The following is a 17469-nucleotide window of genomic DNA, read 5'->3' as shown; positions in this document are numbered from 1 at the left end:
TATATTCATACTTCTGTTTCGATCTTGCTGGAAGCAATCCAGAAATGGCTCTGAATGTCTCTTCTTCAATGTCAGAGGGAATACTTTCCGAATAGCTCATTTTTTAAACTATAGGGACATCAATATTATTTACTGTCATATTGACATTGCCATGCATGGTGTTATTTGAACAAAGGTATTAAGGTAATTGATTTTTAGGATAGGTATATAGTTAAGTACAATAATTTTTAAAGTCATTGTATGTTTTTATAGTTAGACGTAAATAAAATATTGTACAATATACGCGACTTAACTCCATTAAGATACTTGTGTGGTTACACTAATGTTTAATTCACACTTAATTACGCTGTTAACTCACTTGTATCGAAATAGTTATTAAATAAATGAAGCCATTCCTAACAATTATTGCTTAAACTGGAGGTTTTTGTCACTAAGGTCCGGTTGTTCATACAATATTCATTATAATTAAAAATTGACAAATTGGCAAATTCGGCAAAGGTAATAAAATTCTCCTACTCTGTGTGCTAGCTAGGGTTGCTAACTTTCAAAATAAAAAAATAGAAGACGAGAGGGTAAAAAAGAAGGAGAGGCGAAACATTTTTTGAACCCTAACCTAACCAACACACCTTTTCACAACCTAACCTAACCAACATTTATTCAAAGATTGACTTTACCTCAGAAATTATTTGGAAAAAATCAAAATAAAAATGAAATTTCTACACCACATCCTGTATCTCCGAAACTATACACGGTGAGTTTCTTACGATGTTCTCTATGGGTATCTCGGGAACTACTGGAGATAGAGAGTCAGTTAAATGGGGAAAGAATTGCAGTTTTGTGGGGTCATAAATATGCGCTTTTCAGATTTTCGAAAAAGTTCATGGCTTACTAGATATTTCGAAAAAAACAAATTTTGGCTATTTTAAAAATTGTCCCTAATTCCATTATAATCTATTTTAGACAAAAACTTTTCAGATAAAAGTTGTAGATAATCACATCCTTAATGAGATCGTGTCCTCTGTTTTTTTCTAAAGCCTGTCATTTTTGACATATAACACAAACATATTTTTTTTTTAAATGGAAACCATAGTTGGCCATGACTTCATAAAAAGCGCCGTTTTTTAAGCTTTTCAACGATATAAGCTATAATATGTTTCTTTCACAAAATTACTGAGTTATAACCAATTCTTATCTTTCTTGACTAATTTCACTTAGTTAGCCATGGAAACAAGTTCAATCGTCGTTGCTCTCAGAAATGTGAAATTGTCACATCCAATCTTTGTAAATTAACATAAACTAAAATTGTAAATAAGAGTTTTTTAAATGAAGAACAGCGGGTAGAATTATTGGTTCAACTTTTCTTGGCCATACAGTTTCGAGGATATGTTGACCGGTGAACGTTACGTTTTTTAGAAAACGGTTTTCAAGACATGTTAGAAAAGTTAAATTTAGATACTCGCGCATTAATACAGTGGTTCCAACATGACTTTCATTATGACGCACCAACCCCCCCCCACAATGAAAGAAATGTTGTTTAAAAAATTATTTATATCATAATTATGTAGACTCAGGGAGGTGGACCAATTGCATGGGTCTTCTCGGTCACCTGACCTATCCATTTTAGATTTTTTTATGCGGTATGGTGAACAACAAGGTTTACAAAAAAACTTATGAATTAACAGAGGCACTCGAAGAGGCGGAACAGGAGAAGTTTAATTAAGGTGACCGGTCGTTCTGTGACAATAGCTAGAAATTCAGTTTTAAAAAGATGCATTTATGTACTCAAAATAATTGCGGATTTTTTGAACATTTTCTAAAATAACTTAAAGTGTACGTAGTGATATTATTTTTTTGAGTTTTAGTTTGTGTAATCTAAATTGTAAAGAGCCGTTTAATAACATATTTTGTCTTTTTATAAATTATAAATCACAACAAAATTTGAACACCACTGAAAACCGTTCTCTAAAAAACGTAAGTAACTTTCACCGGTCAACGTATCCTGTATGGTCAAGAAAAGTTGAACCAATAATCCTACACGCTTTTCTTCATTTGAAAAATTTTTATTTATTTTAATTTACAAAGATTGGATGTGACACAATTTCACATTTCTGAGAGCAACGACGATTGAACTTGTTTCCATGGCTAACTAAGTGAAATTAGTCAAGAAAGATAAGAATTGGTTATAACTCAGTAATTTTGTGAAAGAAACATATTATAGCTTATATCGTTGAAAAGCTTAAAAAACGGCGCTTTTTATGAAGTCATGGCCAACTATGGTTTCCATTTAAAAAAAAAATATGTTTGTGTTATATGTCAAAAATGACAGGCTTTAGAAAAAGACAAAGGGCACAAGCTCATTAGGGATGTGATTATCTACAACTTTTATCTGAAAAGTTTTTGTCTAAAATAGATAATAATGGAATTGGAGACAATTTTTAAAATAGCCAAAATTTGTTTTTTTCCAAATATCTAGTAAGCCATGAACTTTTTCAAAAATCTGAAAGGCGCATATTTATGACCCCACAAAACTGCAATTCTTTCCCCATTTAAACGACTCTCTATCTCCAGTAGTTTCCGAGATGCCCATAGAGAACATCGTAGGAAACTCACCCTGTATAAGCATTTTAGGACATACATTTATACGAACTTTTTTTGCTTATTGCTGTCTGCAGAATATGCTGCCGAAGTTTCCGGAATGCTCTTTGGACCACCCTGTATAATACTTTCATTTTTTCTTTATTAATTTGACTAACCATATATTGATAAAATCTTTATTTCTAAGGATCTAAGTATTCATATAGTTTATCTAATTTTATTAACCATTGAGGTGATCAATTTTATTAACATACTGTGTCAAACTAATTTAGACAAACATAAAAATATTATATAGAGCACAATTCACAATGCTCTAGGAATACAAAACTCCGTAAATTGTTATTTAGACCGATTCCAACCAGCCATTACCAAGTCAATAACTAAAATTTCTCGATTTTCAGCCATTGACAAAGCTTTTATGTTTCCTTACCGCAACATGCTAGGTGCATTTCTTATTGCAACGGATGTCTATCCGCGATATTTTACAAAAATGGCACCATTGTACTTTATATTTTCTCACTATTACCTTCCTATCGTGGCGAAAGACCATTTCAAAAACACATTCGATACTCGTAGATACTATTTCGGTCTATTTACGATACATTAAAATGAACGACTCAATACAGGAACGGTTAAAGTGTTGAGCGGAATGTTTTTCGCAGCGTAAATAAATACTTGTTATGGAGCTGACCTACGATTTAAGACAATTTATCTTTAATATTATTTTCTCCTAATATGTCATAAAGTGCCTAAAATGTTCAGCCTTCTTGTTTCAATTTATGATTTCCTTTGTACTAATCGTTGTTATTATTCTGTTTTTTTTTTCGTTGTAGGCAGGATGAAAGACATAAGAGTATACAACACATAGGCTACTTTTTACTGTTGGACACGAACACTACCAGCCAAACCACTTGGCGTCATCCGAATCTGTTCTTTCAGAAATTTATTGATCTACAACTATATTTTGGCTTAAAAATGTAGCACGTGTACCAGGCTGCACATCCTTTGCAATTATCCATTGGTATTTCCTCCTTTTCATCTGAGAAATGAATATATTTTGGTTTCAAGTCAACGGATTGAAAGAGACAGTGAACTCTCATCCTTATTGTCCTCAAGATGCTCAATTCCGATGTAGAAAACAAGTATAAGCAGTGTTTGATATTGTCTTTAGCCTCATTATAGAACAGGTTGAGTCAACGATAGAGTAAAGACCATTATCTCATTTGTTTGGAAGTTTACAAATAAATGTTAAATACAAAAGTTATAGGGAAGGTTAAGATACAAATTTTAAAATTATTGTAGAATATTCTATAATGTTCAACAATATATTTTTATACCTTTTATATTGGTACGAGCTGTAGTAAGTTCCACTTTTTTAACAATTTTGCTATTTCCCCTAGGAGATGCAAGACCTTGTCGTTGGTGGGGAAGCTCCTGGTCAGTTGCTGAGGGGAATCCCCCCTAGCACTTGGCTTGGTCTAAGAAGCATCTCACTCATTGTCTTGTCCTTGACTGTAGTGTCGTGGCCAGGGAATTGCACCAAGACATATAACGATACCGGGCGGGGCTATGGACAGCCCCTACCTTGGGGCATCGTGGGGCACCCCATTGTATTTTACCCCTTACTTCTACATGCGGGGCTCTGTAGAAGTGGACCGACTGTCCCTAGGGACACATGGGAACACTATGATTTCTGGTAATAATAGTAATAAAAACAACATGCTGTGGGAAAACCCCCTAGCGACACTTGGAACAGTAACAATGAAAGTTCCAAGGGGCTCATTATTAAACTCCCTAAAAAGGAGATAGCACTAACTGTGACAACTGGGAGGTATTGTTTCGTTAAACACCATTCACAAGATAATATCCTCTATAGTTCATTTAAGGTTAAACTCCTATATAGAGCCTACTCTGAAAGAGAACCAAGCTGGTTTCAGACAGAACCACTCGTGCATTGACCATATTAACACATTGCGCATTATCATAGAGCAGTCAATAGAATTTAGGTCACCTTTATTCTTATTATTCATAGATTTCGTCAAAGCTTTAGACAGTATCCCCCATGCGATGGTATGGAAAACTCTAAAAGAAAAAGGTGTTCCGGAAAAACTAATTAATATAATCAAGGAACTCTACAGAAACACAGAATGCAATGTGCTGCACAACGGTAGAACCAGCGACAGTTTTAACTTAGGGACAGGAGTAAAGCAGGGTTGCACATTATCGCCGCTTCTATTTAATATCGTGCTCGACAGCGTTTTGACTAAAGCCACAGCAAACATTAGGGGAGTACAATGGACTCTGACATCGCATCTGACGGATCTTGATTATGCTGATGATATCTGTCTCACAACGCAATCCTTCAAAGACATGGAAGTGATGCTCAGACGGCTAAAAACAGAAGCAGACAAAGTAGGATTAAGCATAAACGTCGACAAAACAAAGTCAATGCGCATTAACACAAATAACAACACTCCATTCAATGTAGGAATCAAACATGTCGAGAATGTAACAGAGTTTACTTATCTGGGAAGTATTGTAACAGCAAACGGTGGCGCAGACGCGTATATTGTTAGCAGGATCAGGAAGGCGCAGCGAGTTTTTGGACAAATAAAATCAGTTTGGACCTCCCTTCAACTCTCCATAAAAACAAAATTAAGAATATTTAATTCCAACGTCATACCAGTTTTATTATATGGGTGCGAGACATGGAGAGGGACAAAAATATCCATCAAGCGTCCACAGGTATTTATCAATCGCTGCTTGCGGAAAATACTTAAAATCTTTTGGCTAGACACCATACGTAACACCGACCTGCTTCATCTTACAAACCAACAAGAAGTAGGATTAAATCCGCAAAAGAAAATGGGGTTGGATAGTTCACACCTTGCGGAAACCTGATAGTAATATAGGGAGATCAGCGTTGGAGTGGAATCCCCAAGGAAAAAGAAAGCAAGGACGACCTGCTCAAATATGGAGACGTTCCATACTGGATGAGCTTCAACAAGTAGGGTCAACATGGAAGGAAGCAAAAACAACTGCCAAAAACAGAACCCGATGGAGAGCTTTCACTGAAGCCCTTTGCTCCGCGTAGGAGATATAGGATCCTATATATATATTTTGTATTCCTCTACATCTGAGTGAAGTTTTCGTTTAGTTTTATAAATATACCTATACAGACTTTATTTATTAACATCTTATCCAGTAAAGTTAATCACTATACAAATATAAAACTTTTAATTACCGCGTCTTTAACTTAAAGCCTCGCTAAAACTTTTAAACGTCCTATAAGGTACGAATTAAGCTTATAAACCGTCCGTTGCGTCTCCGATCCTTTTAATACCGATTCCGGCTTGTTTGCACGATTCACGTTTCAATTAGTGGTTAAAGTGGCCCCGTCCACGTCGTCCTTTGCCAACCTCGCCAATGATTTCTTCTTAATAATTCAGGCCCGAGAGAGTCTCGCCCGTGACCAACTTCACTTCGGACGGCGACCGAAGGGACAACTTCTGTTCAAAGGTTTCTGTCCCCTCGGGCGCGGCGAGGACTGGACAACGGTCGCCGATTAAAAGCGACCGGGAAACGTTTATGCATTTTAATTGGACCGAAGGGCTCTTTGATTTTCCTTTATCGGATAAAAATCGAGGGGGGGGATCGGTATAAGGGGATTTGAAGGAGTTTAACAAGTGTTTAATTACTGTACTGGTAAGAAAAACTGTTGGTGTTGTTGATGTTTTAGAACTCCAAATGTTAACGCTTAAAATTGTTAAAACTGTAGGTGGAGTAGATAATATGTGTGAGATGTATTGAAATTGAAAATACTTTTGTTTGTAAGACTGTTTTATAAAGAAATATAAAGCAATATGTTATTTTTTGTACATTTCTGTGTTCATCGGGACATAGAACAAGCCGAGCAACATAATCGATTAGAAAAAGTGTGTTGCTTCGGCGTGCGTTTGAAAGCGAAGGTACACCTTACCATTTTTCTATAGAAACGATCACTCACTGTCACAATAAATCAATCACAAAGCTGTGTCGATTCATTTCCCGCTCATAAATTCAACTGGTTTTCAATCGATACGATATGAATACGAACGCTACATTGTATAGGTTTATTTCGTGTATTCGGAACGTCTTAAGAAAAAAATATTTTTGATGAAATATTATTTTGATATTCCTATTTTAATAAATATTTTTTAAAAAGATTTTGATAAATAACAAAGGGTTGAATGTTTCTTTTAATATTCATGAGAGGGGCTGCTTCTCAAACTGTAAGCGTTTTTAAATCATTAGGTCGCTGTAGATTACAATTTCGTTTGGTTTGAAGTTGGAACATTTGATTTTACAACAGAAAATTCCACAAATTTGATGTCTGATGAAATCTCATGTCATGAGATCATTTTCCCATTTTAATTTAAAAAATGTACATATTCAAGTTTATTTAAGATTGAAATTCATGCATCTTCAACTGTTATACGTTTTTACAATAATAAGAAAGCAAATAAATAAGTGTTTTCAAACAAAATTTTGTAGAAATTTGAACAGAATTGAGTGTTAGCTCTTTTTTAATGTATTTAAGTGTCAAAAATATGGTTGCTTTACTCCAAGACGTGTATATCCAATATTTGTACATTACTTATTGTTGTGGGGGTTGCCATTCATCCTTTACATCTAGAATTGTTAATCTGGTAATAGTGTGTCTGTTGCTACTCCCACTCCTTTGTCCATTCAGCGTGCTTTTAGCTGGATTTGGCGTCTTGATTACTGATTTTACTGACGTAGACGTGTTGGTGCACTGTTGGCACTTGTATTCTTCTTCCCATTCTATATTAGTATTGCCTGTTCATTCTTCACATTATGCCTACAGTTTCAATCGATGGTAAGGTTATCACACCATCTTTTTCTTGGCCTTCCCGTACTTCTTCTTCCCAGTGGTGATTTGTCTCGAGCTGACCTTACTATTCTTCCCTCGTCCATTCGGCTTCCTTCATTCCATTCGCGGCTTCTGCTCAATACCCATTCACTAATGCTATCCACCTTAAGGTGCGTATTCATTATCCGCACGAACGAACGAACGAACGAACGAATGTTCGCTAGTGGTATGGACGGGGACCGCACGATAGAACCGCACGAGAAGACCGCACGCATTTCTTCATTCGCGCGCCAGTTCAAATCATCAAGATATTGTTATAAACCTGTTTTTTTTTGTTTATATACCGTCATTGAATTATCGCTAAGCAAGTTACTAAGGAGCAGTGCATAAGGAGTCGGGCTAGGAAGCGAGAGACCGGAGTTCGAATCTCGGCAGGAACATCACTTTTTATTTTTTTTTAAATACTGTTGTATTCTATAGTTTATTTTTGTAGTATAAGAAAAAGAACTATTTATTCTGTTATTTTTTAATCTCCGTTATTAATATAAATTGATTGTTAGTACAATACCTCATTTAATATAAAATAATATTCTACTTTTGAAATGTATCGGGCCCTAATTGTACCTAAAAGTAATATATTTTTAGTGATATACCATGTTGTAAACTATTTAATATTTCAGTCGCTTAAAAGTTAATTTGCATTGAATAATTGCCTACCATTAAAGGAAATTTGAGCTATATAACCCTTGATGGGCATATTCTGGGTATGCAAATACTTCCTTTAAATTTTGGGTGTGGTTCAACCGATTTATTCTCAAAACCAGAAACATCTACATATAAAAAGAAGCACAGGTCACTAATTATAATAAACTTCACCCTTGGTATTACTTCCACTAATTATAATAAACTTCACCCTTGGAATTACTTCTATCACAATTACAATACGTTCATTTGCATTGGCATTTTCTACTTTTCGATGGGAAACAATAAACTTCCCAACATTTTTTAAATGATGTAACAATTCCTCTTGTGGTTACTTTTCCATAGATATCCTCATGTGAATTCAGAGGCAATAAAAATGAAAATTATTTACCATAAACATCGCAAACTAAAAACCTAATAAACAATTTTATACCGAATATAGAAATAAATTTAGTATTTTTACCTATTATCATCCAAATCCATGTTAATAGATAATTATTATTTTTAAATATATTTTTTGAATTGCTGGTTTTAGTAATTATTAAATTAAACGAACTAAAAGTCTTAAAATAAACAATTCTTAACCATAACCTCAAAAAATACAGATCTCCTGTCAACTTTCTTTATTTTTTATTTATTCATTATTTTCCTAGTGACGTCACAGGTGGTATGCGCGAACTGAACGAAATTGGAGCCGCTATCGATCATACCTTGTATTCTTTGTACCATGACGTCTAAACGCCTTTGATGTACCGACTCGAAGCGGATGGTCGAGCGCACGAACGAACGAACGGCCGCATGCGTTCGGTCCCCGTCTAAATATACCGCACTTTCATTCGTTCGTTCGTTCGTTCATTCGTTCGTTCGGATAATGAATACGCACCTTAAATCTGAAAGCGCACGCAGGCGAACGCCTTTGATGTACCGACTCGAAGCGGATGGTCGAGCGCACGACCGAACGAACGGCCGCATGCGTTCGGTCCCCGTCTAAATATACCGCACTTTCATTCGTTCGTTCGTTCGTTCGTGCGGATAATGAATACGCACCTTTAGATGTTTGTCTTATTTTGTCGCTTCGTTCTTTATCTAGCAGCGTTTTACTTGTGATTTTGCGGAGGATTTTCATCTCGCCTGTTTCCAAGAATCTTTTTGTTTTTGCTGTATCCGGTCTGGTTTCTGATGTGTAGGTCATTATGGGTCTGACGACAGCCTAGTATATTCTTGACTTGACCTCGACACCTATGTATTTATTTTTCCATATGGTGTCGTTCAGACATCCAGCCACTCTCATTGCTTTTGTTGTTTGTTGTCTTACCTCTGTTTTGATATCACCATAACCGGATAACTCTATACCGAGGCATTTAAATTTCATTTCTTGCTGTATTATTGTGTTATCCACGACAATCTTGCATCTGATAGGTATTTTTGATGTTGTCAGGCTCTTTGTTTTGGATGCAGAGATTATCATGTTATAAGATTTTGCTACTAGATTGAAGCGATATACTAGTCTTTGGAGATCGTCTTCATTTTCTGCGAATAGCACAGCGTCGTCGGCATAACATAGAATTGTCATATTGCGGTCTCCCATTTTGTATCCATTTAAATGACGCACTTGTTTAATTATTTCATCCATGATTATATTAAAAAGAAGTGGGCTTAATGAATCGCCTTATCGTATGCCTTTCTCTACAGGTATTGGTTCAGTAGGATCCCCGTGGATATTAGCCTTGTTGGCACTTGTGACAGTTTGAAATTTTGACTTTTAAACCGATTATTAGATTTTTACAAATATCGCAATGAGTTCTAGTAACAGTGAAAGTGATAACAGAGAGGCAAATAAAACGCCAGTGAAAAAAGATATAGCATAATGTTTATGTAACTTTTCAGTAAATTCTTGACAATATTTGGGCAAGGTTTAAAAAAATGTTTCGCCTTTTTTTACTGACAGATTAAAATAATATTTCATTATGAATTTTCCTAAATTGATATAAACCCCAGCCTTCCTTAATTTTGGTCCTTGACAATATTATATTATGTCTTTATTCGTCTGTAACTAAAAAAAAAATCTATAAAATATTTACACGTTTTCCAAATTGAGTAAAGTCATCGTTAGACCGGCTAAAATTTGATCCATCAAGGTCGTATCAATCAAGTGGAGTGCATTAGCTTGTTTAACATTGCCCAGACGTAAATGGCAGACTCATACTTTTAGTTCAACCTGAAGTAGATTTACGTCGGTGTTTAATCGCTTATGCCATTGCTGTTAATAAACGTAGTTTATTTTAGTATTCATATGGACTCGATGTATCTTTTTCAGGTTTTCCTGCGTCGAAAAATGTTCGGGTTTCTTTGGGATTGTTGATTTATGTATATTTCATATTTTAATTGGCTTGAAAATACTTTTAAAATGAAATTTGTACTTTGTGATAAAGATTTTTTTTTATTTCGTAATAAGCTGACTTGGACTAGTTTAACAAAAAAGGAAAGTATTTGGGAAAGGTTTGGTGAGGTGATGAACAGGGGATAAGTAAACAGTAAATGAAATTGCTGTTCGCCGTGATAGATTCAGACCTAGAACGTTAGAAGATAAAGACAGTGCAGGCTTCAGCCTTTATAAAATACCTTTGCCAAGAAGATTTAAAATTCTGGTACTCAAGATAACACAATTTTGCCGGATAAAATGTATGCTTATAACAGCATCTCAAAGAGTACAAGAATTTCAATTTCTCTAAAAAAAGGTTTTCTAGTTTTTTTATTCATAAATATTATATACCGGAGGAGTGACACATTGAGGTGAGAAACTTATGTTTGAAGATGTAATAATAATAATAAATAATAAACAACGCTTTATTGTACAAAAAGTCAAAACGGCTTCATCGACAAAGCACTCACAAAATAAACAAAAGCACAAAAAAAATACAAACAACAAAAAATACACAATACAAAGAATACAATTCAAAAAAAATTAAGTCATTAAAATAACAAAAAGAATATACATGGACAATTGCAGAACAGTACGCAGTAAATAGATATAATTTTAGAGTTATAAAATATTAAATACTTGAGACTTTTGACTAGAGTGTGAGATGATTAAAATTTTAAAATTCAAAATTGTTTATAATTAAACATCAACAAAAAAGTCGTTTACCGTATATAGGGCTCTCTCCAGTAAGTATGATTTTAAAGCTTTGCGAAATGCGGGAAAGAATGAAAGCGACTTGATATTCAAAGGCAGATGATTGTACATTTTTTTGGCATTGTACAGTATTGAACCTTTAACTAGTTCTGAGCTCGGGGTTGGCAGATGAAGATCGTGCTCCGCATTCCTAAGTGGATAGTTATGAGATGGCCTTTCCGGAATAGCAGATATGTGAAAAAGAATGAATAAAGAAGGAAGAGTCAGTATTTTGAATTTTTTAAAGAAATTAACGCAGTGAGTTCTACTGTTCAGTCCCAATAAATATCGAACTGCTCCCTTTTGAAGTCTGAAAATACCATCATTGTTTATTTTTTCCCAAATCAGAGAATATTTCCTTACTTTATAGATTGTCAAACATCGCCTTGCTTCCAAAAAGACCGCCAAATAATGTATTTTGTTGTTTTGAATGATGTTGCCTAAACAGTACCTCTGTATGGTTGCTCTATTTGTACCAGTATGACTTGGTAAAGTAGGAATCTTGCGGTGGAACTGTAAGTATAACAAGCTCTACAAATGGATTTTGGAGCTGTAGCATTTGGTCAGCATCAGCAGACATTAGATTGTGCCGCGAGCTTTCTTTGATCGGCCGTTGCAAAACCGACAGAGCAACGAGGCGCCGTGGGTTGCCTCGCGAGGCTCTCGCGAGACCCGTCCACACTTGGCAATTTTGGAATGTCTCGCACTCGTCTCGCTCTCTTCTCGCCAGGTCTGGACGCATCTTAAGATGTGAAAGAAACTATACTAAATATTCGTAATAATCATAAACACCCAGTCGGAAAATTTGGTCAATTTTTTAATTTTTGTTCAAAACGGTACAGCCTTAGGCCTCTTTCCTCTATACAAATTATTTAATGACATTGAAAACATGACCCAGAACATTAGAAGATACAAACAGTGCAGGCTTCAGCATTTATAAAATACCTTTACCAAGAACATGGCGAATGGCTTTTTTCATAACAAAGAAATCTTTAAATGTCCGATATCAACTGAGATTTCATTCCTGTCCTTATTCCGTTTAACCCCAGAGACGAAGCCGGTCCTGCCTAAAGACACCTAAGGGGGGAAGGAACTCCTGCAGGTGCCGATTGGAATGTTTGTTGTTGGGAATTTGGTCACGCTCTCGCACCTTACGGGATGAGAAACAACGTGCAGCCGACCGATTAAATAAAGAGTGACTATTATTGCTTTCGATTTGGGGATTCGATGCGAAATTGGGCTTTTATTGAATTTGATGAAACTCCACTAATGATGTGTGAGGGTGGGCGAAGCGAGAGAACCATTTACACAGGTTGGAAAATGTGCTGTTAAGAGTCATTCTTTATTTTGGGAAAATTTATTGTTACTGATAATTTATTTTCTAGGTTATATGTTTGTTGTTTAAGTTTATTTTATGGAAAAAATATGGATAGAGTAGTAAAGGTGCCTATTTACATACAGTTCGCCGGCACACAGTGAGGTATTTGACACCGATAGCTGATCGAATTTTTTTTACGTAGACCTTATATAAATTATTGCTATTTTCAATTAAAGAGGAAATAATATGAACAAAATAAAGGATAATTCGTCGATTCTAAAAAAAGAAAGAAAAATCACTGTTCCAGTGTTTCCACGGTCAATGCCACTAATGCCAGTAGTAATGTCGCTACTAATACTACTAAAGGCTGATTCATGGTACACCGTGACGGGCCGGGGCCGTGCGACGGTGAAGGCACGGCCAAACATTGTCAAATGTTATTTATACTTATGCATTCATGCTAAGCCGAGCACGGGCCGAGCTTCGCCGGAACGCGTCCGTGCCCCGTCCGAGAAATGTCGGTGTACATTTATCCTCGGATCCGCTACGGTCCGGCCCCGTTGCGGCAAACATAAATGAGTCGCCCGGGCTAAATACTTCGTTCGTCTACGGGCCTATAGCGACTGTTTTCTAGCAGTGTTGCCGCACCCAACTTTTAGCGCGTACCACATTATAAACTAAAAATGTACCACTTTGGTACAATTTTTTAAAGCGCAACAAAATACATCTGCAAATGACTTTAAGCGGTTTGGTCGCTGTGAATTTCTTCATAAATTTCTACATAAAAAAACTTCCTGGAGAAAGACACAAATCGAGACGAAAAACATGAAATAGAAATTCAGAAAACTCAATTATAAGTATGTATAGGTTGAAGAAATCTAAGTAATTCTAATACTACACACAATACTTGGAAAACTTAAATTTTATTAAAAAAACGCAAATATAGAAGCATGTTAGAAACAGTAAATTTTCAAGTTTTTTCTTCGGGTTATTTAATATAGGCAACGCTATAGACATTACAACGTTTATAATACGTCGTTAATTAATGCGGATTCTCTCCGAATGGTATCGGTAAGCGCGTTTAATGCAATATCAACAACAATAATTATTAAATATCTATTCATTTTCGGTGCGCGTGGGAAATAATTATTGTACCAAATCATCCTGGATTTGAAAATGTAGTACCACTGTACCAAATAGAATTAAAAGTACAAATTTGGTACAAATGTACCACTGCGGCAACACTGTTTTCTAGAATATAATCGGCACGGACATGATCCCCGTTGTCCACTCGGTGTAGCATATATTGAAGGCCCGGACGTGGCTCGGTGTCTACTTTACGGAACGTGCCCGGCTCGGGTACGGCCCGGTGTACCATGAATCAGCCTTAATGCTACGCCTGATCCGCGACCAATTCCCATATCACTAATGCCGCTACAAATACCAAATTGTGCTATACTACTAATGGCACTAATGCGATCGCCTTGTACACAACAATGCCATCGCGGTTTACACCTCGCATTAGTATATCACTGATTTGCAAATTAGAGGAAACCAAGAATGTTTTTCTCATTTTATTAGCAAAAAGTCGCAGTATTTTATTTTACTGTATGAAAGCCCAATGTTTACTAAGTAAAACGTGTATAGACAATATGCTGAATACTTCGAAATGCGCAACTAAATCTCTAAGTATAATAAAAATGTCACAAATTTAATCAAATTTTCTGAACGCCTAACTTTTAGTTGCAAAACAAATCGTTAGTATAGAGAATATCAAAATAAATAATACGTTTTTGTAGAATACATACCTGCAGCTTGCTGAGCCATTTTCCCCTGATATTTGAGAAGTAACAACTTTGACGTTTCGTTGAAACAAATGAAGGCAACTAAACACACCCATAGCAACGCCATTCATGACAGACATGATTTAACTTATCATTTATCTTTTTTGGGAAATCTTAAACACATTTGCTTTTTCGAATTTCGATCACCTTTTTCATGCTAATACTCCACCGTGCGGCAGTTCTAGGACTGTACGATTTGAACTGAAGATGTAAACTTTGTCAGGCCACACACAATGTAGTTACGTCGGACTATGCGATCTTTAGTTTTGGGACTGTCAGATTTTGAACTGAAGGAAAACTGTGCTTTCACTACACACACAAACATATCGTCAGTTTTAAACGAATGATCTTGACAAATGTTTTTAAATACAAAAAATACACTTAAACAAACAAGAACATATTTTTAAAACCAGTATATGGCGAAAATGTTTCCAAATGGAAATAAAAAAGTATCTTTTGAAAAAAAAATATTATTATATAATACTTTAAATTTTATATACTCGTAATTAGTGATTGAAATTATAAAAAAATGAAAAAAAATAACGGCACGCGGGATTCCCAAGCGGTCACCCATCCAAGTACTAACCGCGCCTGACGTTGCTTAACTTCAGTGATCGAACGGGAACTGGTGCACCAACGTAGTATGGCCGTTACATGTTATAAATATCACGATTCCTCCTAAATAAATAATGGACTTACTGACTTACTGGGTAGATTAAATACCTATTGTATAAATATAATTTTGGAGAAAAAAAATTACCTGAAGCCCTATGGAGAAAATAAAAAAGTATTGTTTTAAAATAAATATTATTGTATAATATAATCTTACATTTCACATAACAAATGATTAAAATTATTAAAAATTAAAAAAAATAACGGCACGCGGGGTTCCCAAGCGGTCACCCATCCAAGTACTAACCGCGCCTGACGTTGCTTAACTTCAGTGATCGAACGGGAACTGGTGCACCAACGTAGTATGGCCGTTACATGTTATGAATTTCACGATTTCTCGTAAATAAAGAATGACTGACTTACTGGGTAGATTGATAGACTAAATTAGTTTGTGGTAGATTAAAAATAAAAAGGTAGATTTAATCTCGTACAATAGTTTATTGTTTTATAAGAAGTAAAAATGACAGTTCTTGTGGCGAAGCTGTACGTTTGACATACAGCCGAGGCACAAAAAGTTATTTTTACTCCGAATAGAACATGCGTTTTTTCCAAACGCCACAAATAATTTTTTAAACGATTTCAAACGTTCCAAATAATATAAAAAGATTTAAAAGTAATACCTTGTATATGATTATATATCGAGAAACTATATTTACGCTCGTTGAATTTGACACCTTATGTTATACCTAGTTTAATAAAATATTTTTGTACTTTTGTGCTTGGGCGTAAAAGTGCTTTACTTTTATGCTGAGGCGTTAAAATTACTTTTTTATATTGTCAATCACGTCGCAAAAATTAATACTGTTGTGACCTTTGAAAAAAAATATTTATAGTTTTATAATAGTCTTAAATCTTACGTAATTAGTGAATGAAATTATAAAAAAATGAAAAAAAAATAACGGCACGCGGGATTCCCAAGCGGTCACCCATCCAAGTACTAACCGCGCCTGACGTTGCTTAACTTCAGTGATCGAACGGGAACTCAAGTTTCAAGTTTCAAAGCATTTATTGAGAATGTCTCCTTAAATACAATAAAAAGGTGCTATATACAATATATACAATAAATAAAATAACATGATAAGATGGTATGTTGTTCTTCTGACGAAGCACTCAACCACCTAAGCGAACCCTGTGAACAGGGGGGGCCGGTGTTTGCCCTAGGTAGCTCTTTTATTGACCGGGCGAGGACTGCATGTTCCGCTTTTGCTCACACATGCATTGGGAGTATAGAGGCAATGCCGACGTGTTTTATTTTAATAAATATGTTGGTTACTTAAATCAGATCCGTAGAATCGGAGGAAAAAACTCTTAAAAAACCTTCGTAATAGAACGGGAACTGGTGCACCAACGTAGTATGGCCGTTACATGTTATACATATCATGATTCCTCCTAAATAACGAATAGACTTACTGACTTACTAGGTAGATTTAATATCATATAAATATAATTTTGGAGAAAAAAAATACCTAAAGCGCTAAAATAGATACGTTTACTGATCTTCGTAAACAAATAAAGGAGAAAATAAAAAAGTATCGTTTTAAAAACAAATATTATTATAATTATAATCTTAAATTTTACACAACAAATGATTAAAATTATTAAAAATTAAAAAAAATAACGGCACGCGGGGTTCCCAAGCGGTCACCCATCCAAGTACTAACCGCGCCTGACGTTGCTTAACTTCAGTGATCGAACGGGAACTGGTGCACCAACGTAGTATGGCCGTTACATGTTATAATTATCATGATTCCTCCTAAATAACGAATAGACTTACTGACTTACTAGGTAGATTTAATATCATATAAATATAATTTTGGAGAAAAAAAATACCTAAAGCGCTAAAATAGATACGTTCACTGAGGTTTGTAAACAAATAAAGGAGAAAATAAAAAAGTATCGTTTTAAAAAAAATATTATTATATAATATAATCTTAAATTTTACACAACAAATGATTAAAATTATTAAAAATTAAAAAAAATAACGGCACGCGGGGTTCCCAAGCGGTCACCCATCCAAGTACTAACCGCGCCTGACGTTGCTTAACTTCAGTGATCGAACGGGAACTGGTGCACCAACGTAGTATGGCCGTTACATGTTAAGTATTTCGTGATTTTTCCTAAATAAAGATACTTACTGGATTGATTTTATAGCGTGTAAATACCGTATGATCGAAAAAAACGGGGTCCAGTTGGCTGGGAATCTTCATTTCGTAGCCTATTACTGCATACCAATCTTGGATCTTAAAAATATCTTATTTACAAATATAGCAGTTCCACTTGTCCCCTAGGC

The 17469-nt window shown here is 35.3% G+C and overlaps 1 protein-coding gene and 4 non-coding genes across 5 annotated transcripts; all 5 read right to left on the bottom strand.

Annotated features, from left to right (window-relative positions):
• Positions 1-9380: 9380 nt before the first annotated feature.
• On the bottom strand, positions 9381-9803 carry LOC115885551. Its single transcript, XM_030904507.1, has one exon. The coding sequence runs from the start codon at positions 9801-9803 to the stop codon at positions 9381-9383; it is 423 nt and encodes a 140-aa protein (XP_030760367.1).
• Positions 9804-15044: 5241 nt separating this feature from the next.
• Positions 15045-15162, bottom strand: LOC115885557. The gene has a single exon (XR_004050756.1). It is a non-coding gene; the product is annotated as a 5S ribosomal RNA (ribosomal RNA).
• Positions 15163-15377: 215 nt separating this feature from the next.
• Positions 15378-15495, bottom strand: LOC115885560. Its single transcript, XR_004050759.1, has one exon. It is a non-coding gene; the product is annotated as a 5S ribosomal RNA (ribosomal RNA).
• Positions 15496-16791: 1296 nt separating this feature from the next.
• Positions 16792-16909, bottom strand: LOC115885559. The gene has a single exon (XR_004050758.1). It is a non-coding gene; the product is annotated as a 5S ribosomal RNA (ribosomal RNA).
• A 246-nt stretch (positions 16910-17155) lies between these two features.
• LOC115885558 lies at positions 17156-17273 on the bottom strand. The gene has a single exon (XR_004050757.1). It is a non-coding gene; the product is annotated as a 5S ribosomal RNA (ribosomal RNA).
• Positions 17274-17469: the final 196 nt, after the last annotated feature.

Source organism: Sitophilus oryzae, unplaced genomic scaffold (assembly GCF_002938485.1).
Source record: "Sitophilus oryzae breed Bouriz unplaced genomic scaffold, Soryzae_2.0 scaffold_396_pilon_pilon, whole genome shotgun sequence".
Taxonomy (NCBI): domain Eukaryota; kingdom Metazoa; phylum Arthropoda; class Insecta; order Coleoptera; family Curculionidae; genus Sitophilus; species Sitophilus oryzae.
Note: the sequence above shows the minus strand (reverse complement) of the source record. Positions and strands in the feature narration are given on the sequence as shown.

What these genes read in the sequence shown, in the direction of transcription:
- LOC115885551 (XM_030904507.1), bottom strand. Translation starts at nt 9,803, where the DNA reads ATGGATGAAATAATTAAACAAGTGCGTCATTTAAATGGATACAAAATG.